Raw genomic sequence first — 25102 nt, forward strand, 5'->3', positions numbered from 1 at the left:
AAACTACTTAACTAGAAATTTGAACCCGTCAGAGCATTATCATTGAAATCTATATGTTGGGTCTTAGTTTAGCATATAGTGGGATGTTTAATTAACACAAGTGATTTAATTATTTTAACTTACAACAAACGCCATCCCATTTTATAGGCGGGTTGAAAATAATTTAGCCAAGATTTGTTATGTATTCCAACTAACATTCATTGGTAAAAAACTGGCTATTTAAACTTTTCATAATCTAATAGAGAGAGAAAAAAAAACTAAGTTAGGCTAGCCAAAATTTATTTGCCCATCTAAAATTTACTTATTTTTACTCATAGTATATATATATATATACAGGGTTAGTAAAAAGTGTGGAGACCCCCTGTTATTTTTTTAACGGCCCATACTAGAAAAACTAAACTCGGCACACCTTTATGACATGTTATGAAGTACTTTTTGGGCATAACCGTCACTTGGTGTACATCCCCAAAATGGGGGATTTTGGGGAAACTCAAAAATTTCAAATACAAAGACCCATCAAGTGACCCCTCATTTTGAAGGTCCTGGTAAAAGAAAACCAACAACGCAAACTAGAGGTCTTTATCTCAATCCAGTAAAAAATGGCAGTCAATTGAAATTCTCAGAAGTTGAATTTAACTTACAGCTTTCCAAGTCTGGAGACCCACTGTAAATTTTGTAGCAGCTCACACTAGGAAAACTAAACTCTACACACCTTTTTGGCATGTTATGAAGTACTTTTTAAGCCTAATAGCCACTTACTTACCAAACCCAAAATGGGGGATTTTGGGAGAAACTCAAAAGTTTTAAATGATAAGCCCCATCGAGTGACCCCTCATTTTGAAGGTCCTGGTAAAAGAAAACTAACAACGCAAACTAGATGTTTCTATCTCAATTCAGTAAAAAATGGAAGCTGATTGAAATCATTAGAAATCGGAAATAACTTGCAATTTTATATTCAATTGGCTGCCATATTTTACTGTGTTAAGATAGAGACCTATAGTTTGCGTTGTTAGTTTTCTTTTATTATGACCTTCAAAATGAGGGGTCACTCGATGGGGCTTATCATTTAAAATTTTTTAGTTTCCCTCAAATCCCCCATTTTGGGTTTGGGAACTTATGAGAATTTCAATTGGCTGCCATTTTGTACTGAACTGAGATAGAGACCTCTAGTTTGCGTTGTTGGTTTTCTTTTACCAGGACCTTTAAAATGAGGGGGCACTCGATGGGTCTTTGTATTTGAATTTATAAGTTTTCCCCAAAATCCCCCATTTTGGGGATGTACACCAAGTGGCGGTTATGCCCAAAAAGTATTTCATAATATGCCATAGGCCCTAATGGTGTGCCGAGTTTAGTTTTTCCAGTATGGGCCGTTAAAAAATAACAGGGGGTCTCCACACTTTTTACTAACCCTGTATATATATATATATATTCTATTCTATTATAAGGCTTAAAGTAAAATTAATCAAGCATGTTTTAAGTGTTCATCATTAAAATTAAAATTGCACCCACGATAATAAATTCATTAAAACACAATTTTAGACAAAAAGCAACCCAAGCAAAACCATTCAGTGGATTATTTAGAAGCGTTAAAGCTTTGATTTTAATAACGTACAAGTCTTAAAGTAGGTAGGCTTACTGTACCTCAAATTGTACAAATCGGTATACTTTATAGCACTCATTTAAAATATGTGCATTATAAATGGGGTTTTTTTTTTATTTGTTAATTAAAAACCATTTCAGGGCTTAAGCTGCAGTAGCATTTTTAGCATTTTGTCAAAATGCTACAAATAAAAATTGAAGATGTAATGTTCAAATGAAATATTACTGGCAATTAAAAAAAAATGCTTAAAGAATAATATTTTTGCTACGGTTGATTGAGATATTGTAGCATTTTTGTGAAAAAAATTCATTCCAGACTCTGCATGCATCTGTATAGTTGTTCAGATATAAATAAACCAACATGCTTTTTGAAAGACTAAAAGTAACAAAATCTAACAAGGGACTATAAAAAAAAAAAAACATCATGTACATGGTTATAAGGATTTGTACAACGAGCATACAATAATAATATTGTTATTTATTACTTAATGAGACGATGAAATCCCAATTACAACCAAAAGAATACAGTAGTGGTGTTTAAAAATTTTAAAATTGTGTTTGTATCATTAAAAAGGCTGCCCCGTTGTAGATTAAATTCACAAAAATTAAAAATAGAGAGATGTCACGCTATTGAAAAAACCCAAGTCAAGAAATTTTAAACACATATTTGATAACTCCTTTCAGGCCCTTCACAAATCAAATTTGTATTTCAAAACGAATGCTTCCTTATGACAAATAATTATAGGCCTAATCATTTTAGTTTGAATTAGACTTGGGATGAAAGGAATAGTTTAACTTCAATTCTCAGTGTAGCCCTTGACTGGCAAAATCTCGATAAAAACCAAGAAACAAGTTACCAAGAAGATTAGTTTCAAGAATATTTTGATTTTATTTTAATTGTTGCTTCTGCATAACAAAGCAGAAGTTTGTAACTTTACAATCCAAAGAAAATATTATGTGCCTTAAAAAACAATACTGTAGTAGAATGAAATGTAAATAAAAACAAAAATGTTTGAATTCGCCTCTAGGCTATATTTCCTTATAAACCTGCCTTTAAAGATAAGACTATGATTACGCTACTAAGAATCGATTGCATACCTGTGATTTAAAACATCTCGAGACAGCCTGCTGCGCACGTAAGTATTCCTAGTGTTAATTGCAGGCAGAGACAAACCCCCCACCACCACGTCTTGGCACTCATTCACACTCTGCTCGGAAGTAGTTGATTCAAGTGTTAGATTGTTATTCACACTTCTGCGATAATTACGATGACTACTTGTCATCGCATGAGTGTCATTTCATTAAAACAAAAACTTTAATATTTCTGCTTAAAATTGAGGAATGTTACAGTTCATTTCACTCGTAAGCACCAAAAACTATTTAGCTACACCTACTTTTGATTCGCAACACAACAACCAAACTACCACATTCCCTAATGTATTGGATGGTATGTTAATATTAACCAATGATTTAAAAGTTACAGCGAAAACAAGCCTTATTAAATTATATGAGTATATTTACCGTAACCGCAAACAGATTTACGAGATTAAAAAGTTACACTCCAAATCAAGGATTCGGTGATAGCTTGACTTGTCGGCACAAACGTCGAGACCATCTGGAACAGAGTAAAGTGTTGATAACTTACCGGTAATGTGAGTTCCCTCTATAACTTATTACAGTAGTATTCTCCGAGCATCTAGCCTAAGCCTAACTGATATAGAGTAGAGATATGTTAATAATCCTAATAAGTTAAGCTACAGAGGTCCTAATAATTATTTATTGAGCACAACTAGGCTACCTCTAGTTACAAAACCTCGCAATATTTTTAACTTTGAATAGGTTGGGCAAATGCCTTCATGAAGCTACAAGTTACATGTTGCAATTTAAGGAAAAAACTGATAGGCCTATTGCCTTTCATTGTGAATTGTGATAGCCCAAAAATGTGATTAAATTAGACTTTGGCTAATTTAAAAGTTAGATGGATTGTCTAAGTTATTATTTCATCCCACTAAGTTTAGTGTAGACACCTGACAGCTGTTAACTGTCTGTCAAAAAATTAGGCTTTTAGTCTAACTTAAATCTAGGTAGCCTATAAAAACCTAAGATTAATAAGTAATTGTAGACAAAACATTATTTTTTAATAGATATAAAATTACACTTAATGATAACTAGTGTTTAATAATCTAACATAGGCTACTTTGCTCACGATAATGTAAGATGGGTAACACACCTAGACCTAGGCTATCATATTATCAGAGCCATGATTTCAAGGTCAAGATATGGAGATGATAACCATTCAATTATTACTCATTATTCAATTCAGTCTAGGTCAGTAAGCGTTATCGATCTATTTAAGGAACACTACAGACCATAAAATATGTGAAAGACGTAGTTAAGATTGACGAAAAGGAAAATAAAATCCCACCCTAAAGGCCCACTCGGTGACAAAAAATCTGTCAATATATGTATAATTCATGCAATACTACCAATGGATTCGATTTTAAAGGATTACTTACGAATTTTACAACATTTGCAAGTCATATCCACACGAATTAGCATTAACTAAACAGGTTTACTAAATAAAATGTGTTAATCTTGATACTGAGATACTCCACCAAAAACAAAATTTCTTAGCAGTATACAGCACTACAGCAGTACGAGTACAGCACACTGCCTTCTTGAGCTTGATGAAAAAAATTCAATAACCAAGTTTTGATTTTACTAATTTTTACACTTAATGTATATGTATAATTATACAGAATTGTTTAAATAAAATGTGCTTGAATGTTATGTTATGCTTATACATATCTAATTAATTGAACCAACTTCACAATGTTTCCCTAAATCTTAGAACATTACCATAATTAATTACTTGACCCGAGGTGGTCGATATCCCATAGCGACGTTAACCCATAATATCGACGAGGATGTAAACGTTAAAGATAATGGTATTGGCTTGAAATCCTCCCACTGAGCTAGAAGGGCAGTCTATATATTACCATAGATAATAAAACATACTCCTCAAGTAGATAAATCACCCCCATGCTAAGCGTTGAAGCTCGGGAAAATTGGCGCGCACACCTTGGTATAGTTTTATTAAAGCGCCATTGTTTATTGTTTATTTTTTAATTTTAGTTATAAATTTAAATGACCAATGTAATAATTTTGTATTTGTTATTTTGGTTCAATAAACGAGTTATTCAGTTATCGACTATTGACGTATGTGGTACATGTCAACACAGGATATATCAACACCATGGTGGAAGGAAAAAACTTAGGTGTGCTATTCCCACATATTTTGACGTCACTCGGATTACAAACAAAAGATCACCTGATTGTAACTGTCAAATTAGTATATATATGTATTGTTTTGATTTGGTTGTTATTGTTTTTATTATTATAAAAAAAAACCAATAATTGATCAAAACAAATACAATTTGACAGTTACAATCAGGTGATCTTTTGTTTGCAATCCGAGTGACGTCAGAATATGTGGGAATAGCACACCTATGTTTTTTCCTTCCACCATGTATCAACACAGTATATTTCCGATCATAATGCCATTATCATGAAAATGAAGACTCCATTGGTAAGTGACAATCATACATCTCATCCACTGTGGTATAATTATTATAGTTTCTATAAGAGGCATATTGACGAATCCAACTTTGACGTCCTCAATGAGGAATTATCTAACATAAATTGGGATGGAATTATTAGCGATAAGTTACCAGCTAATGCATTTGAAGGCGTTTTCCTAGCTTTTAAGGATGTGTTTGACAAGGTCTTCCCTGTAGTGCCAAAAAAGCCCCCGAATCATAATTCAAAGAAAATTCCCAAGACTAGAGTTAACAAAAGCTGGTACACATCTGACCTGGCCAATCTGAGAAATAGAGTTTTATTCCTAAATGACATTTATAAATCTGCAATAAATCATACTGATAAGCAGCACTATTATCATCTCTATCTGTGTGCCAAAAAAGACTACAGGAGTAAAGTAACCAAAGCTAAAAAGGAATCAAACTCAAACTATATCACAAATTCCCACAACCCGAACAAAGCAGCTTGGGAAAATGGTGAATGGACCTCGTAATCTACAGCCATGTTAACCGCATAAATATATAAAGTATTATAACTTAAATATTTTTAAATGTTTTTCCTTTGACGAAATCTATCCAGTCACTACTGGTCATCGATGGATACATGGTATAAAGGTATAAAGGTATTTTGGGCTTATTACTGTAGTTATTATTGGGGCACCTCGATGGCGACCCATAAAAATCTATTCTCATAATGGGTCTTAGATGTATTGAATATGTATGTTAGGGACAAATTAAAAATGTTACTTTGTATGGAAGCATTTGATGTACAACTATATAATCATTATTGCAAATAAAATTGCATCAAACATTTTTCTTTTTAAAACAATCAAGTTTTCACTACTGTTTTTCTTTTCTCGTCGTGGTTGTTCTCTCTGCTGCTGCTGCTGTCTTTCTTCAAGTTTCTTCCTCCTTCTTATTCTTGTTTACCATTTGATACCAATTTATTATTTTTTTTATTATCACTTTACTTTGTCAATCTTTCTTAACTCAAGCTCAGGCTGTATTTTAAATTTTACCTCTTGTCTTTATAACAACATTACTATAAATAAGTTAGACTAACTAACTAACTATACCACTATACGAGTTGTTTTATTTTTGGTGATAGTTTAGGGGAGGTAGGTCTAGTAAGTAACTTACCCAAACAATAGTTGGGAACCTCTACTTCTACTATAGGGCTGATTCTTAACCAACTTATACAATATAACAGGCTTTGCCAATTTCCGCACACTGCAAGGATTATTAAAAAGAGAAGTATCACATCCATACTTTATCACAGTCAGTTTGACATTTTGAGGCCTAGGCTATTCTAGAACAAATAATATGGCTACTTCAGATTCAGATGTTGCTGATGGGACTTATGACTTGTCAAGATCTCCAGTGTTTACTGCATCTGATATGGAAAAATTAAAAAATAAGGACAGAGAAAGGAAAGATGGTGTACCACTTCAAACTAATTGGACATTCTGGGTCGACAAGTAAGTACTGTAACTTAACTTAGACCTCTAGGCCCGACCCTATTTTCTTAATTAAACATTCTATCAGATTAAATCTTAGGTTAACTTATTAATTTTATAGCCAAGTAAGTTACTGTAGCCTAGTTAGGAAGCTTACTTTTCTTCAAATCTAAAGGTTAGCCTATTTTACGTTTAGGCCTATGAATGCAACGGAACCTGCAATCAAATCGTCTTTATTTCATATTGTACATAAATCAGTACATGGAATGGCGTCAAAAACTATATCTAAAACTTAACATAAAGAAATCAAGTCTAATAGAAATAAAAAACACTAAATTAACATATTCTTCTTAAGAGTATAGAGGTAGTGACAACAAGTGGTACTTCAAATGTTTTTTAAATTTGAAAAAATAATTTTCTTTCTTAATGTGATCAGGAAGTTTATTATAGAATTTACCTCCAGCCTAGGTAGTTTTCTTTTCATATAGGCCTAGACTTAACTTAGTCTATGGGCAGGTGCTGCAATATAACTTAGCCAACAACAAATGAAATGATGAAATGAAATGATATTTATTCGTCTATAGACATTATATAAACAACATTATATAAAACATGATATATCCTATGCTAAGCTTAACATTTTAAGAGCCAAAGCTGGGAGGCCTAAGTTACTATGTAAGTAACTTAGCCTAAGTTAAGTTAAGTTAGGTATAAGGTAACTTAAAGTTACTTTGTTAAAGAGAAAATTTTACAAAGACGTTAATTTGTAGCCTAACCTAGGCCTACTTGTGTCCTCTTTATTCGTGAGGTAAGCTTTTTAAACAGGGGTCTAACTTAATTTATTTGTCATACGACCTATCGTTATTCTTCACTACAGGGTTTCCAGCTTCGATGCGGGAATCTTGAACAGGGGGGGTTATTCGGTGAAAAGGAGGAGGTTTAATACAATTTTAAAATTGTTATAAAATATGTCGTCATTCACTGGTGCGATGGTTTAACTTATGTGCAAAAAATTGTATTTCGACACTATTATTGAACATAATACATTTTAAGTATCATTGGAAAGTACAGGGAAATATGGGCAATACATTTCAAAAAATTCGGACAATGTAGCTTAGTAGTATATTTTCCCATGCCGTTTACAAGTAAAAAGTCAACCTTAAACGGTCATTCACTGGTGCACTCACCCTATCATTTTTGGAATCAGCACTAAAAAATAATATTATGAAAAAATAAAATTTAGAGCATTGGCTAGAGGTTGATAGTTTTACCGAGTAGTTGCACTGACAATTTTAAAACCCTCACAAACTTAATTTTTTAATTTCAGATCAATACCTGGTGCTTCTGCTGCTCAATATCAGGCCAATTTAAAAAAGATCTATTCCGTTTCAACCGTCCAAGAGTTTTGGGCAGTCCTGAATCATATTCCCGGAGTTGAAACACTACCCGTAAGTAATTAAAAACCTACCATATGCAATACAGTAAAATACGAGTAAATCCAACCCAACCCATGCTGAGTCAAGTGTGATATATTAGTAAGACCAATTCAACTTTGTGGTTCTCATTATAAATTAGGCAATTTCTTTTAAATCAGCTGAAGACACTAAATCGGTATTGCCAACTCTCATTTTAATCCCCACTGAACTTTCTATGTTTTTTTTAAACTCTATTACTTTAAAAAGACAAATTAATACTACCTGTAAGTTAAAAACTTAGTCTAAAACTGTTACGGACGGCAAGTAACCCATAACCTTCTGCCTACTTCCAGCCAAGATGCAGTTATCATCTAATGAGAGAGGATATTCGGCCGATGTGGGAAGACGACCAGAACAAGAAAGGAGGCACTTGGCGGCTGCGGGTCTCAAAAAAAGACACTGTAAGGATTGTATTGACTATTAATAACAGTTTTTGAATTAATTGTGACCAAAATGTCGACAATTAAGTCTTAAATTGAGTTTTTAAGAATTGTTATAGCTTTTTTAGTGTCTAAGTTTATGCCAGTGCATTTTAAAAGGAAGAATCGTAAAGTCTTTCAAGGAAAACGCGCCCAAATCCCTCTAATTTTTGTGGATAGTTGGGTATCAACAAAATTCTTGCCGCTAATTACTGGGCTATCAACACAACCCACTTTGTGTCAATTTAATTGAAATCGTCCACAAATAGTTTCTTAGATTTTCCTTGCTTTTGGTGACTTAATTAATAATACCCTAAATAGACGTGCATGTAATATAAAGTAATATCCTGCTAATTGAGAAGTGATAGAAAGTTGTCGATACTGAAATTGCCTTCCAAGCACACACAGGAGAGTGTACTCAGCACAGATTACAAATTTTCAGGCAAGTTTTTTTATTATCTATTTTAGGAGTGTTTCTACTTTCATAATATAATCAATAGGTACAAGGCCAAAATAAGGTGCTTAGTAATCTAGCACTAACTCTCAACCATTATTTGACCAAAATAAGTTATTTTCAATCGGTTCTTTAATCCTAGCTTTAACCTGCATTACCATACTGATGAATTGTCGGGAAATGTCTAGTGCTGCTGCATGTTTTTTTTTTTAAACAACTTATGACCACGAACACTGTAACACAGTACATGCTACACTGTTACTTTTGTTGAATCATAGATGAAAATTCAAAAATTCACCCTCTTTCAGTACACAGGCATTTAACACTCCTAACTGACGCGGCCGACAATCATGCAACCTCAGTGAATGTAATCAAGCTTTTGTTTCAGTTTGATAAAGTTTTCGACCTACAAGATCTTTTGTAGCACTCTTTTTGCTTACCCTTGTGTTTACCCTTACTAGTGTTATTATTAAAAATGTCAAATTTAGTTAGTTTCTAGACCTGCCTCACCAGTAAAATTTAAAATTTCAGATGATTTGATCTTCAAAGTTCATTCAGACATTCCTCTACCCTTGGTTGACAAAGAATCATTCTATGTATAATATTCAATTAACGGTTTGTAATTTTATATAACTTTGGCAGCCGAGAGTGTGGCAGGAGCTATTGCTAGCTGCTATTGGGGAACAGTTGTCGGAAGGAGTCAATGAAGGCGATGCCATCTGCGGAGTCTCGGTTACTCTGCGTGACAAAGATGACATCGTGCAGGTAAACAGCAAATCCCATGCTCTTAAGTTTTTTTGAGTCCATTTTTGTATATGGTAAATTTTGATTAAAAAATTATTGCACTATTAATTTTTCTATAACATCTTCTATCATTTTAAGTTTTAAGTATTGAATATGACAGTTTTAAACCATAGTCTTTTCAGGAAGATTCTTTCACACTGCGCTGCATAATAACAAACAAGGTAACATTTACAAAAAAAAGTTGTCATGTAAAATTTGTTAAGGGATAAATTTACAACAACGTCAAGTCGTATTTGACTCCTTGCAAGAAGTCAAGAAAAAAATTCCCACAAGTTTGGAAAAAGGTAAATTTTTATAAATGGTACGTTGTTTGTCATCAATTGTTAGTTTGGTTGTAAATTAAGCTGATCCAAACTAACTTAATCTAAACATGGCAGCGCACTGTAAAAGAGTGGCAGACTCTTCTTGGAAAGACCTATCTATAACAGAAAAACAATATTTACACTCAATAGTTATTTTACATTGAATGAAATATTTTAATCAATATCTATATCAAATGCAAATTTAATCAGGTAATATATCGCAGGTTCTCTGCGGAACTCTGTACCCCCTATTTCCTTCTGGTTTCTGAATATGTTTGAATTATTAGGAAATATAAGTAAAAAAAATCAGATTGTCACAATACAATTGTATTAAGAGTTATGTATTTCAGATTATTCAGATTCTAACCTGGTCGGATTTTTTAATTTCAGGTGTGGAATCTACGCGCCAATCTGGCAGAGAATTCCCACGTGTTGCCTAGGATTCACAAACTTGTACCTGAAATAGAGTTTGACACAGTCTACTACAAACGTAAGTCTTACAATTTCTTTTCCCTGTTTTAAATACTCATCTTTTTATTGTTGAGTTTATAATAGTTTTTGTCTTTGTGAGAGTTTTTTAAAGTAATAGTTTAATTCCTCGGAAGATTTAGCAGGCTTGTGTACATTATTAGTTCATAAACGTAGAGGGCTGGAACTGTCAAAATCTCGAGGGATTTGAAAGCTCTACAACTTTCTATGGGACCGAGTCCAGAAAGAACCCTGTCAGTCTTCTTCTGAGCCATTAGTATTTTATTTTGGTTGTCAGAGGTGACAACCCAACAAATCAGCACCTTATGTGTGATTCCACCATGGCATTGTACGCTGCCTTGGCTGATTCTATTCTTCCCATCCACATCATCCTCGTTACTGTGTCTTCCAAATGAGAGTTTTGCATATTAAATGCAAGACGTGTAAAATAAAATAGGTATATTCTGAAATGAAACTTAAATAACAATGAATGTAAACAAAAACTAAGTGAAGTAAATAAACATAACATATGGTATTAATTAGACATATGTTAGAAGCCCCAACAGAGAGTTTTGTGGTTAGTCATGAACGTGATTGTCCCAAAACAGGCCAACATCAATTTGGTTGTTTGTCAATGTTGTTGTTGTCAGTTATTTGTTTGTTTGATACAAGGTATGTTGATACGAAAGCTTATTTTGAACCTTATTGTATTTGCAGCCCACCAGACGCACGCTGCGTACCAAGGGGGCAGATAGCTTACGCTGAGCACTGCGCTGACATCCTCCGTGGTGTACAGTTTAGTCACATACTTAGTCTACAATCGGGTAACTACTAAACATATGGTGTAAATAACATTTAGTACTTAGTAATTAACTGATACAAAGATGATTTGAGATTGCAATTATTAACTTTCAGAGCCGATATTGACATGAGGGGATTAATAAAGTAAAATTTCGCCTAAAGCGCTTGGTCACCTAATTAGAAATAGGTTGTATTTTATATCTTGTGTTGATTAATTTTACTACATTTTATCTTTTAGTGAAGGAACGTTTGTATTGTGCCATTCAAGCATAGCTGATTTTTAAAGTTATAAGATGATTTAACCAAGCATATCATGTATTTTTTATTTAGTGTTTTGAAATGTTACTTATAGATGAATTAATGGGATTGTAAATAGTGAATTGAATGTGCTGACCACATACATTGTAACATAAAATATGGAAGGATTAAGAAGACCTTGATAAAAATATATCATTTCATATAAGTTTATATCACAATTTCTTAAGATTGGTCATAGCCATTACTTTATTTGCCTACCGGTGGTTGTATAACACTTTTTTTTTAACTTTTTATTGTTTTTAATGGCAGCAAAATAGCCTTGATTGTTGGTATGGAAATGTGCATAAACCTAGAAAATATTTGCAGTTTTTATTTTTTAAGTATGTTTTGTAAAACAAGATAGCTATGATAAGATCGTTAGGTATACATCAGATAATATGCAGCTTTACAACCTTTTTAGATTTGCTTAGTAAGGAATTGGAATTTCTCTCAAATACATTTCAGCGAGGTGGCTTTTAAAGCTCACAAAACTGGTATTTCCATATCCTTTGTGTCTTGCCTTGAAAAACTGTGGAAGAAATGTAACTATAAATGTAATAAATGGTAAGTTGTGCGGTTTTATACGGTATTTTTGTTAAGGAAGGCATATTTTAGAGAGAGGATGTTTGTTCTGAGATGTTTTTTAATTCAGTAAAACCTTAATAGTCACTGTCAACGGATTTGTAAGACTTAAATATTATCTAGGAAATTTTTATTGAGATTTATGTCATTAATTGTTAAGGTAGTATATTAAATTTGAGAGGATTGGTACCTCTATAAGTGTGAACTCTACTGGGAGACTGTTTAGGTTTTACTGCAGCACAGACTATGGCTATGTTAGGAATATCAACTTGAACTGATTAATGTGTTTAGTGTAGAATGAAAAATATATGATATTATCGTTAGATTAAGCCTGGGACATAATGCTAGATGTTAATATGTAAATGAGTGAAGGATGTGTGTGAAATAGAGTGTAATGTCTTGTGTAGCTTTGTTACTAAGATCAGATGTTTCTTCAGTCAGGATCATTTATTGAAAATCCCATGATGAAGGATATCGAGGCCTAGTTTTGAACCATCAAAAAGCTGATAACATATTTTACCTAAATAAATTCTTCAGTTTGTTGTCGAATCGAGAATGACTTGGTTAATTCTTAGAAGAGAAGATCTAAGATTAGTTCTTATTTACTCCTACATAATATCATAGACAAATAGAATAAATACAGACTGTCAAAGTAAGGTTCCGGGGCTTTTAGAGCATGTCCAGTGTTTGTCGATTCGCTGCTGTGGTCGACTCACTGGCTGCTACCAGCACTACCATCCTTGCAAACGAAATGCTACTAACGTATCAGACCCAATTTTCAATATGGGTAAAGTACAAAATTCGGATATCCCGTAATTTAAAACGGTAAAGCCTATATTCTTTGAAAAACCCAGAAATTTGTAAAACACGGAAAAATGACAGAACAAAGACCTACCCCCCAAATTCCGGGGAATTCTCCAGAAGTTGGCAATCCTGGCTCAAACTACCAACTTGTCATGGCAACGCTCGCTAGCACTTGACGCTGCAGCGGTGTGTGCCGAAACTACACGGCACTCCTAGCAGTGGACGCCAGAATATATAGCACTTCTGTCGGTCTATATTTAATTCCTTGGTCTATGATAATACACTTTAGTCATCCTTTCTGGTGGATATTATCAAATAATATAATTTAAGTGAAGGTAGGTTAAGACTTAAGTTTGATGAGTTTGTAATTTGAAATGCATGAATGTAAGTTTATATAAGCAATCAATATTGAAACTGACCATGACTGGAAAGGGTGTTCCGAAATTAAAATTGGTCTTTAAAGTTTTATAAGCTTTACTTATCTTACAATTATAAAATGTATACCAAATATAAGGGCAATTGAAACAGTTTGTTCCACACTCCTAAGTCATTGTGATTTTTTTTCTTTGTGTATTTGCGTCATCATTTTTTAAGTTTTTTTTTTTTTTTTTGTAAGAGAACGTTTTTTTTTTTTTTGTCTGCATCCTGGTGTTGTCAATATCTAACGTAGACCTTTTATTAGGTAGAATCATTAATTGATAGTCCAATAACAATTGGCATCTTCTGGGTCCAATAATGATCTCCCTTGAACTAACGACCTTTAGATTTTGAAGGCGTTGAGAGTTGAGCCAGTAGCAAAGGCAAACCACACAATTCTTTATATCCGTAAGGTTGAAATCACGGGGAGCGAGCTGGTCTAGTGGTAGAGCATGGGTTTTGGGTCCCTGAGGCCTTGAGATCTAATCCCACTCATCCCTAATGGATTTGATCTAAGTGATAATGTCACAACCTCATCTAGATCTAGCCTGAAGCAATGTATAAAACGGGTTGAGCCTAGTAGGATGAGGTGTCATTAATAAAAGCTAGAGATCACAATGGCCTCCAAAATCACTCAATGACGTGTGAACCATGTTAGGAGATTTAAATAGTTCATTATATTAGGCTACCGTGAATTAAAAAATAATAGTCATGTACTTGCAAAACTTCCATAATATACAGTTCAACTTAAGTGTAACTGTTTTAGTTGCTCTTTTAAGTAATCATGCTCTGCAAACATGATAAATTAAGTATCATGAAGCATTCAAACGTTGATATTCATTTTGAAACACTCTGAGAACTGTTTGTTGACTCAATCGTTATCGGAAATATTGTTGAAGGCAAAAATCATTAGCTTCAAACTTCAAACTTTTTAGCTTCAAATTTTTTTACTTTTTGGGTTCCCAAAATCAAATTATATCTGGAATAAAAAATGTAACTTAGAGAACAAGGGCGTAGGTTTTTAGGATTTTTAGTGAGGATAAAAGGTTTGTGTAAATAGGGAAAGAGTCCAAACTGGCACAAGAAACTCTATACAATGCGCAAAACATTTGAATATTTATTTGTCTCTGACAACATTTCAACTGCGAAAGGTGACTTGAATAGATATTTATAGGGAGAAGAATATCCTTAACTCACCTTCGTTAGTTGTAAATTCTCTCATTGAGAGTCAAATATTTTGATGTTTTGTGTGTTCTTGTGCCATTTTGGACTCTTCTCGATTCAGTTAAGCCTGCTGTGCTATCCTCACTACATATTTGGGACCATTTTACGGAATTTCCCATATAGGGAATAAGCTATTATTGGAGGTCTGATGGTAAGACCTAGACCCGGGACCGATTATTTTGTTGTTGTTTATTTCCCTGGAGGCAAACAGGTAAACCTACGTTTATTCAAATGATTTTGCAAACCCTTATTGGAACAGGCTTTTTGGGTAGAAATTAATTTTTCCTACAGTTACCTAACAATGTACATGTTCTCTCACTGATTTGAGAAAGCAAAGTGGCCAGTTCGCTCATCAGTGAGACAATGTTAACATTGTCTCACTCTAATTACTTTGTCTCACTCCAGATTTGCAACGTGAAGGCACGAAATAGTGAGCGCATAACATGCAGGCAACGTCGTATACGCGCGAAATACGTTGGAAGCACTGGCTGTAAATCAGCTGGTCAGCTGTTGTACTGTTGTATTTGTCACTTCACATTAAATGTTATATTAAAAGATTACTTCTGTGTAAAAATAGGTTATGTTTCTTCACCAATTTATTAGTTTTATGGAAACTGTAGGAAAAGTATGATGTGCAACTCTAATTCAAAGTACAATTGCCTCACTCGAGAAACCATTCCTCACTCGCCTACGGCTCGTGAGTAAGGATTTCTCTCGAGTGAGTCAATTGCTCACTTTTCTCACTAGTTGCACAAATAACTATTTCTCATTTTTGGCCCTCAAAACATATAACTTCTCAATTTTTCTCTAAACCATCTTGTAGAGTTAAAAAAACTATAATTTACTATCTTAAAGTGTTTTCGTAAGGTTAATAGTTACGTAGAAAATTCTAAAAAATTGTAAATTTTAAATTCCTTTTGTTATTGTTATGGAAGAATACTGAATATATTGAGAATTCTGGTGAACGGTTGTAGTTTGCTTGTTTACGGATATATTTTGATCAACCTAATGTTATTGAAATAGGGAATGCATATGACATGTTTAAGGAAATATTCAAGTGAAAATGTAATGTGAATGGAAATTTGCTTAGTCTGCAGGTTTGCTGCGGTGGGTTTTTTTAAAATCAGATAGCTGCATCTAATTTTTATATTACAGAAAAGTCAGTATGTTTCAGTATCAAACCAGTGACCTGTTTGATGAAAATTCTAAAATAATTTTATTTAGAATAGAAATTATAATCTATTGATTGCAAAAGTAATAGGGATTAAAATGAGAACATAATAAAGTTCACAACATATCTTATACAATATTGTTCAGATCATGAGTTTCTTGACTGACTCATGTTAAACTGAAACATTAGACTGAAGGTTTTGTACCTAATTGTTACCAGATTAAGCTTCAGGGAATGGAATGTAATGAAATGTCCTCAGTTTACCGAAATAAACATTTTATTTTTGTATCAGCCATATTATTTGCCACCCAGTTCACAGGTTCCTTGTGTTTCTTTTTAATTTCTTTTGCTATGTGTCAAAAGTGTTGTAATTTGTTGGAGAATTATCTTGTTATATATTTAGTATTTATGGGAGACGCTGCTGATATTGGTGATTAAAAATTCCTTTTAAAAACTATCATTACTTTTTTATGTTCATTTAGTCTGCTTATAACTTTTCAACTACTGAACCAATTTTATTGTTTGATGACTCAAAAGAGCAAAGAAAGTAGGCTACTAACTTTTTGTGCATACTCATGTTTTTTCTCAATTAGTTGATGAGTTATTACTTCATAAATAACTTTAAAAAATATTCCTATGTAATTTGTTTTTTAATTATTTTGTTCATGTACTTGTATTAAACCTATTACAATATTCATGCACAAAAAGTTGCTTTATAGTGTAAACAATGTGTGTTAAAAATTTAATTCTTATAGCTTTAAAATTTTAAAAGTTATAAGAACTTATGTAAAAAATAACAAAATATTAAAACTGCGGAAAACAGCGGTTGAAGTTTATACTAACCTGCTCAGTCTGATGCCCCGAAAAAGGTGTGCTTGCTCTACTTCAAATATTTTTTCACAGTGGTGGAAATATTTATTATACCATATGTTGTGATTTCTGAAACTTTATAGGCTATAGCATAAAACGATAAAAAAATTATACTCTTCACAAAATTTGTCACTTTTAGTAGCGACTCCTCTTAACAATAATTTACATAAGTGTGAAGTATTTGTTTATTTACCTTTAATGGTGACCAAAACAAGGATATTTAGTCAAAAATACAAAAGCAGGATGCAAATTTTGTTTGTATATTTATTTTGTTTGTAAGAAAAATAAACCACTCCAGTTTCCTGTTTGAAGATTCTATTTGAAAGGATATTCTTTGTGTGCCTTTGCTCTGAAACATAGAAAAATTATGAATTAATTTTTAATGTTACATTAATATTTGCCTCTTGGCGAGAGCACATTAATATTTACCTGAAACAGTTTACATTTTTGAAAATTATTAAGGACGAAGCTCCTTTCAATTGATAAAATAAAGGGATTACCTTATCTAACCACAGTTGTTGGTAAGACAACTAGTTTCGTTCCTTAGAACTTCGTCAGGTTCTTTAAAATACTGTAAAGAATATTTAAACATACCACAACATATTAATACATTGAAGATGTGGTTGCATACAATGGCCTGACGAAGTTCTAAGGAACAAAACTAGTTGTCATACCAGCAACTGTGGTTGGATAAGTTAAACCTTTTATTTTATGAATAATATATTTTAACTGAGGGTCACAATGAATAACCCTCCTTTCAATGTTTTAATAGGTGATTTTTTTTGTAAGGGTCTTTGGTTATCTTTTATTATTAGGTACTTGCAAGATGTTATTGGAATCTTTAGATTCAAAAAGAGTTTTTTTGGAAAATAGCAACTTACATTATCTAGAAATTTTATAAGTTTATATTTTCATACAGTTGAACCTCTATAAGACGAATTTCAAGGGGTACGGGAAAAATTCGTACTATAGAGGTATTCTTAATAAAGAGGGTCGTTTTATCGAGGTTTAATGCTGCTGTTATTCTTCTTATAGAGGTTTCTCCTCGCTCCAAGGTTTCTCCAAAAACAATGACTGAGGAAGGAGGAGGGATGGGTGGGGGTTTCATGTTGAGACAAGCTTCTGCTTGGAGTACAAACTACGTACTATGGAGGTTAAGATTATGATAAATTCGTCTTATAGAGGTCACGTTCGTCTTGTAGAGGTTTTGTGCTAAGAATATTCGTTGTATAGAGGTTAATCAGTCCTAGTCCATGTCACAAACAAATTCGTCTTATGGAGGTTTTTAACTTAATTACTACGTTGTATAGAGGCGTTTTTAGCATTGACCTATATGAAAGTGTCAAGGGGATTAAGAAAAATTCGTCTTATCGAGGAATTCGGTTTATCGAGGTTCGTACAAACGAGGTTCAACTGTAGTAATAAAAATTATCAAGATTACTTACGCCTCGTAATGTGTTATGCGATAGTTTGTGTGAAGAGTCTGTATGTATTTAGTATCCTCGACATCCAGTTTGAAGTCGAAGATATCCATATTTTCTTTTAACCTTGCTTCCTCAGCTGTTTTTGGTATTGGTACAACTCCTAGCTCCACCTTCAACGGAAAAACACAAATTTTTCAATAAAACTTTGGTTATTTTGTCCCATCAAGGTTTGGTATATTTATTTAAAGAGACAAGCTTTGGTTGACGTCCAAGGACCCTGAGTTCACCTCTCGTACAAATACAAAATTATAAAATAAGACAGAGTTATTTATTAGAATTGCTTTGTCAGACTCACCAAGTATCGTTATCAGACTTGACCAGGTGTTTAATGGTATTTCCTCCCTAATATATTCCCTTTTATAATTATTTTCTATCTTATTCTCAGTTTTTCTCCGGATTCAATTTACTCACCAAGTAACGCAAGCAGACTTGCGCTGGAGTTTTCTTGTATTTTTTCCCAATCTCTATCAAGTTGTGGTTGCTTTCTATCACCACCTGCCACTCTTCTTCAGGGGTCAGTTCTATCTTCCTGCCCGGAGCTCCAAGTGGTCGGTAGCCCATCACGACAATGTCTCTCGCTTTACAGAACTGAAGAATCTCCTCTTGTACAAGCCTAACGTTGGTTTCAATCTGAAAAATATTAACATTAGCTGTAGTATAATTTATTTTAAGAACATTATTGTCCATGAAAATGTGTGTTGAAATTTTGAATCAGATTTCAATAGTGGTGAAGTAATTATAACAATACGTTGAAGAGGAATCTATACTACTAACTCATCCATGGAAGAGTTCCAGGCACAAAAGGTTCCTAACACATTAAACTACAATTTCATCTCTCTAACGGAATACTACTCATTTTAACGAGCTCCCTTTGTAAAGTGCTTTTCACAAAAAAAAAAAAAAATTGTTTTGGCAATCTGACACATACTTTCTTTGGTTAGCTTGTCAACAACCCTTCTCGTGAAGTGGAAGTAACTATAATATTTAATGGGGAAAATCAGAAAAGCTTCAATAATTTTTTTACCGTAATTTTTACAGCAACAAGGATTGTATAGTTTTGTATAGAGTGAAAAGTACTTTAACAGACTATAATTTAATCAAAATAAGTCAAGCTGCTTTGTTTAAAATCCAATTTTTGTTATTTTATGGTTTTTGGGGGGGGGGGAAATCAGAAAAATTGAATAAACATTTGTACAGTAGAGCGTCAAAAGTCCGAACCAATTATGTAGGTAGTTCAGATTACCGATTTGTTCTGATTTTCAAATATAACCCAGAAATACCTAATAGACACATAATAGGCCTACAGTATTAAAAATACAGTAAATAAAATTAAAACAACGGTTTTTGTACTTAGGTATTTTCAGTACATTACCGACTAGCCGACTGTTTTGCCCACGACATTTTAAAACATCTGTTGTCTCAGTGCTAATTAAATATTTTAAAACCCTGAGGATCGGTTCGGATTTTTGACGTTCAAATTTTCGACGCTCTACTGTACCATAATTTGACTGATTTATAATGTCTCATATGTTATAGTGAAACTTATCCTCTGTGCTAGGATGAGATAGGAAGAAAATCCAGGCTACTCACCTGGTTAACGACAGGTTTGTATTTAGCGATTTTCAAAATCCTCTCAAGCTGTCCTGTGTTAAAGTTGGCAACTCCTACACTCCGGACCAGACCTCTGGATACTAGGGTCTCCATCTCCTTCCATGTGTCTTCTATGGATGTTGTGTCAAATGCGTAGAACTCTTGTTTCTTAAAGTGATCCCTAGTATTGCTCTGTGTAAGTGAGAAGAGAGGTCAAACTATAAAAAAATTCAACATATTAAACTATCTAGGTTATGAAATGTTATTTTATATTAATATACCCATCCCCCAATTTCAGTCAGATTTGGGATTAAATACAGTAGAACCTAGATAACAAGACCCTTGATAACAAGGATCATTTTCAAATCCCCTTGACATTTTTTTACCCCTAATCACATTTTATTGCAAACCTCGATAAGAAGTCAACCTTGATAACAAATCTTATTTTATAATCCCGTTGAGTCTTGTTATCAAGGTTACACTGTACATATAGTTGATCAAAAGTAGGGATGGACGAGATTGGATTTTTAGTTCGAGACGAGACGAGATTTTTTATTTCTCATAAAATTTCGAGACGAGATCGAGATGGGATTTCCCTTCTCATACACAACGGGAAATGCACGTTCGGAATTTTTACCTGATTTTGTAACATTGTTAGATGACTGTTTAAATACAAAAATAATGATAATAGGCAAGAATATTTACAATCTTTTATTAAAAAACATCAGCATAACATTTTTTTATTAATCAGGCCTAACTTATTAAAAATACCTACGATTAGGAAACATAGTGATATCAGTTAGGATAGAGTTCAACTTACCCTAAAATAAAATAAAATATTAATTTTTATAAAATAGTTACTTGTTTTGACTTTTTTATAGTAATAAAACATTCCTCACACTGCTAACACTTAACAAAACTTCTAAAATGTTATTAAAATAATTAAAGTAATATTTACATTTGAAGAATTAATTAAATAAGAACGCCTTCGCAAAGGAAACGCAACTACAACACGCTCCTGTATTGCGGGTATTGCATTGACTTTCTGCAGGCGTTTTAAATTTTTTTTTTATTCTCGTCTCGATAAAAATCTCGGCCAAAAAGAAATCTCGTCTCGTGTAACGAGATTAAATATTTCCCGAAAATTTCAAGACTTGACCATCCCTAGATCAAATGTAGGATAAAACATGTCTATAGTCTGTTCACAAACTTTGGTGATTTTAGGGGAAGTTAGTTCCTCCACCACTTTTTTTGCTTATTATGTTGCAGCTGATTCACTGATTGAATACATTTTTGTTTTTATTTACTCTTTATCTCAGCTGTTGTTGAGCTATTGTTGAAGTGGAGGGGTTAGACTTCTCCCCAAAAACCGTCTAAATTTTATGAACAGAGCATAGTTGATGCATCTGAATCATGAGTTATATTCTTCTAAAGTAAGTATGGTTAGCTATCAGTGGCGGATTGTGGCCTCGGAGGCCCCAAGGCACATGTAAACTTGCCCCCCCCCCCATGGGTGTCATTTCAGAATTTTAACTGGTGTTAAATTTTAAGCTTTTTCAAACTATTTTACAACAATTTTATTTTTATTTGTCTGTCTGAGGTCCCCTGAGACCTGCGGCCCCCTAGGCAGTTGCCTATCGTGCCTAATGGGGAATCCGCCACTGTTAACTATTGTATACATCGGATATAGTTGTGGTCAAGCTATCTCAGATTTTAAGTGTTGAGTCTATATCCTAAGCAAATTATTGTTCACCTGCTTGCTGGTGGCCGGTCCTTTATTACTGCAGTTCAAAGGGGGCTAGAGAGTCCAACAGCAACAATTAATTTTCGTTATCATAAATACAAACAAAACCATGCTATATTGTGGTTTATTTAAAAATTTATGTCAATTTGATAACAAATTTTCCACAAATTACTTAAATAATTGATGGGGCGTCACAAATCTCCTCGTAGATTAGACTCCTCCACTTTTCTCTATCATCTGCCATATTTCCACGAATAAGTCAACGTTTATTTATTTTTTTTAATTTGAAACACACAGCCCAATCCTTAGGTACACGAGGCATGTCCACGACTATAAGCTGTTATATTTATGAACAATTTGCCAAGTTTTATAATTGTTACAGGTAAACAGGCGATAAAAAAGTAATTATTCAACTGACGACGAAATCTAAAAACTACAAATACCGAACATTCTTTAGTTTCAGATACAATAAAACCGCAAGGTTGTAATTTACCTTAAGCCCGAACGGCCAGTTGATCAAGTACAGGTCTATGTAATCAACGGAGAGAAAGCGTAAAGACTTCTCACAGGCTGCGGTCACTTCACCCTTGGAATGATGAGTATTCCATAACTGATCAAACAAATTAATAACAATTAACTGACCCCAGAAATGTGCAATAAATTGGTAAAATAAAAAAACAGCATGAGATTATTAATCTTAAGGGTTAGCAAACTGAATTTGCCACTTTAACATCAGACGAAGTGAATTATTTACCTTGTTTTGTAGCCCTTGTTCTTGCAGAATTTTTGTTTTTTCCTACATAATTTTAAAAATACCCCCACCGCAGCAAACCTGCAGACTAAGCAAATTTCCATTTGACTGAATGGATTTACACTGAAATGTCTACTTAAAAATATAACATTTATCCTCGATTTAAATAGAATTAGTTTAACAAGTACTTAGGTTTGCTGCATCAGGGAGGGTAAAACGTTTTTTTTTTTTTTTGTAAAATGCTAGTAGTTGGTAAGAAATAAAAACATTTTCAAAATTTGATCAAAATATGTTTATAAACAAGCAAACTACAACAGTTTACTTATTCTCCATAAGAATAACATGGGAATTTTAAATTTACAATTTTTTGGAATTTTCTCCGTAACCATTAGGCGCATAACAACGCTTCAATATACTAAATTATTTGTTTTTTCAAGCTCTACAACATGGTTTGGAAATAAAATGCTAAATTTTATGTTTTTTTGGGTCAAAAATAGGAAAAACCTATTTTTACCCCATAAAACCCCCCATAAACCACCGTTCCCATGGTCCGATCATGCTGGATCGCGAACTCGTTCGAATAACCATAGGTTTACACGTTTGTACCAAATTTAATCAAAATCGGATCATATTTGCTCGAGTTATCGTGCTAACGGACACGTATATATATATATATATATATATGAATCTGAACGGATGGTGTTTTTGGCCTCTGGGGACCTCAAAACGAAAAAAAAAATCGGTCCCGCGTCCAGGTCTTACCATGAGTACTACGGTAATAGCTTATTCCCTATCTGGGAAATTCGCTAAAAGACTACAAAAACAAGGTAAATCATTCAATTGTCTTTCTTGCCACTAGGAAAGTAAATAGAAACTTATAAGACCTATGTTTCATTTATAGGCAATCTTCTAGTATACATGTTGATAACCAAGTAATCTTTAAAATCATTGATAATGTTGAACTCGTACAACCAAGTAAAATATACAGTATAAGTTAGTTGCAGTTTTAGTTTTCAAGTCAATAAATTAAGACAATGCTGAGATCATGTTCCACCTATTGTGCCACTAAGTTCCTGGAGTTGGATTGTCATTTCTTGTGTTATGTTTCAGTTATTATTTGTGTACTTTTCATAGTGTAATAAGTGTTTGGTTTGTATTTAGGTATCTCATTAATTTATACTATGCCTTTATTTACAATGTTTGTCTATGATTTTATAAGTAGAAAAAACTCGACAAGTCATTCCTTGTGTTTTAAAATTAAGTAACCTGTGAAGGGTTAAAATCCGTGCGTAGACATAATTTTGCAGAGACTTCCTCGTCCAAAATACAAATTAAAAGTATCCCCGTCAGTTTGACTCCAAACCGTACCTTGCTGACAACGAACATTTCCTCCCTCGTGACGACGCCTTCTCTAATCTTTTGTCTGATGGCTCGACCCACGGCTACCTCGTTGTTCTGATACACGGGAGCCGTGTCTATCAGACGGTAACCTTGGTCGATCGCTTGTCCTACAATCTCCTCCGTCAAATGGGCAATCTGTAACCAATCAGTATTACAGCTTGCATTGAAAACTTAAAGAATTTATTTTGCGTAATTTTAAAAGCCGTTGGTATTTTTATAATTTTTTAAAGTAATGTAAGTAAAAATTGTCTTGTTACTATCCGACATTGTTATTTTGTTAGATTGCTATTTCAAGTACCTTAGATTGCTATTTCAAGTACCGATATGTCAACGTCAGTGGCATTTTTAACGTTGTCTATAAGTGGACGTTCCAAACCCAGGTCTTGATACTATCTATTTCGACCTTTTGTTGGAAAGCATAATTAATTGATCGCCCTGTGACAAATGACGTCTAGATCTGTAATCGAGTGGCATTACACTTGGAATTGAACCAGCGACCTTCAGATTTGACGAGAGAACTAACCACTCAGCTGCCTAGAGAATTAAATTGATAACCCTACGACAAATGAATAATAGTCCGAATAGTCATCATATCTTACTTCGCACTGATAGAGTCACATCTTAGATATGGCTTGACAGTGTGGGGAGGAACTTAAACAAAAAAATAGGACTGGGTCCAGACAAGGCCCCACTAGAAAAACCAGTATTGGAATCTAACCAGTAACATTCAGTTTGAAGGTGAACATTAAAACGTCTCAGCTACCCAAACAATTGACTAATAAGGTAATGCTTTTTGTATTTCTTTTGATAGTTCATGAAATATTTGGGGACAAGTTTTTTTGGTTTGACAGAAGTTTGGTGTTGTCATTGTAAATGTAGCTTAGAAGTTGCTCAGCCTTCCCTCAAATCAAATGTTGCGACTTTAATGCTGAGCACTTGAGAAGGATTTATTTTGAACCTAAATGCCTTTGTTGTTGGGCTATTAGTTTACTTAATAAACAACTTTTTTACTGTCTTCTCACAAAATACGCTATGAAATGTGTATGGCGTTAAAAACACAAGACACTGACTTAAACATGGGCACAGAAAAGTACCAAATAAACAATAGAATATTATAATATAGTGATAGCATACCCTGTATTTATCATTCAGTGTTAAACCGATTAATGATGTACAGGTATTTTCGGAGTTGGATTCAGTGTCTAGCTGCTATTTCAAAAAAATAAATTAAATGAAAAAAATGTTTCTTATTAAAGTTATTTATTAATGTTATTGACATGCACTTACCTTAAATGTTCCAAGTCCAAGTGCTGGAATGTACTTTCCATTGTTTAGTTTTACTAATGGTATGGTAGATGTCATCTCTAAACTAATTCTTAACTGCAGTTC

General features: G+C 33.4%; 3 protein-coding genes across 14 annotated transcripts in view; 1 reads left to right on the plus strand and 2 right to left on the minus strand.

Moving 5' to 3' along the window:
* LOC128995966 (serine/threonine-protein kinase WNK2) overlaps nucleotides 1-4241 on the minus strand; it is a 62534-nt gene extending 58293 nt beyond the window's left edge. For all 12 annotated transcript variants that reach the window (XM_054421058.1, XM_054421063.1, XM_054421056.1 and 9 more), the window contains exons 1-2: nucleotides 4116-4241; nucleotides 2698-3214 (exon numbers count right to left, since the gene is read on the minus strand). In XM_054421058.1, coding sequence (XP_054277033.1) covers nucleotides 2698-2882 — 185 coding nt within the window. In that variant the 5' untranslated portion in view covers nucleotides 2883-3214; nucleotides 4116-4241. The remainder of the gene's footprint in view (nucleotides 1-2697; nucleotides 3215-4115) is intronic.
* A 1932-nt stretch (nucleotides 4242-6173) lies between these two features.
* LOC128995866 (eukaryotic translation initiation factor 4E type 3-like) lies at nucleotides 6174-13568 on the plus strand. The gene is made up of 6 exons (XM_054420890.1): nucleotides 6174-6676; nucleotides 7983-8103; nucleotides 8424-8531; nucleotides 9646-9768; nucleotides 10500-10599; nucleotides 11295-13568. The coding sequence occupies exons 1-6, from the start codon at nucleotides 6522-6524 to the stop codon at nucleotides 11330-11332; spliced, it is 645 nt and encodes a 214-aa protein (XP_054276865.1). The 5' UTR covers nucleotides 6174-6521; the 3' UTR covers nucleotides 11333-13568.
* Nucleotides 13569-16987: 3419 nt separating this feature from the next.
* Nucleotides 16988-25102, minus strand: LOC128995240 (aldo-keto reductase family 1 member B1-like). The gene is made up of 7 exons (XM_054420189.1): nucleotides 25001-25102; nucleotides 23681-23848; nucleotides 22055-22171; nucleotides 19818-20009; nucleotides 18639-18857; nucleotides 18189-18337; nucleotides 16988-17092 (listed from the first exon to the last, which is right to left on the minus strand). The coding sequence occupies exons 1-7, from the start codon at nucleotides 25073-25075 to the stop codon at nucleotides 17059-17061; spliced, it is 954 nt and encodes a 317-aa protein (XP_054276164.1). The 5' UTR covers nucleotides 25076-25102; the 3' UTR covers nucleotides 16988-17058.

This window comes from Macrosteles quadrilineatus, unplaced genomic scaffold (genome assembly GCF_028750875.1).
Source record: "Macrosteles quadrilineatus isolate MER2022 unplaced genomic scaffold, UCM_ALF_1.0 Scaffold_5__1_contigs__length_97177068, whole genome shotgun sequence".
NCBI lineage: Eukaryota > Metazoa > Arthropoda > Insecta > Hemiptera > Cicadellidae > Macrosteles > Macrosteles quadrilineatus.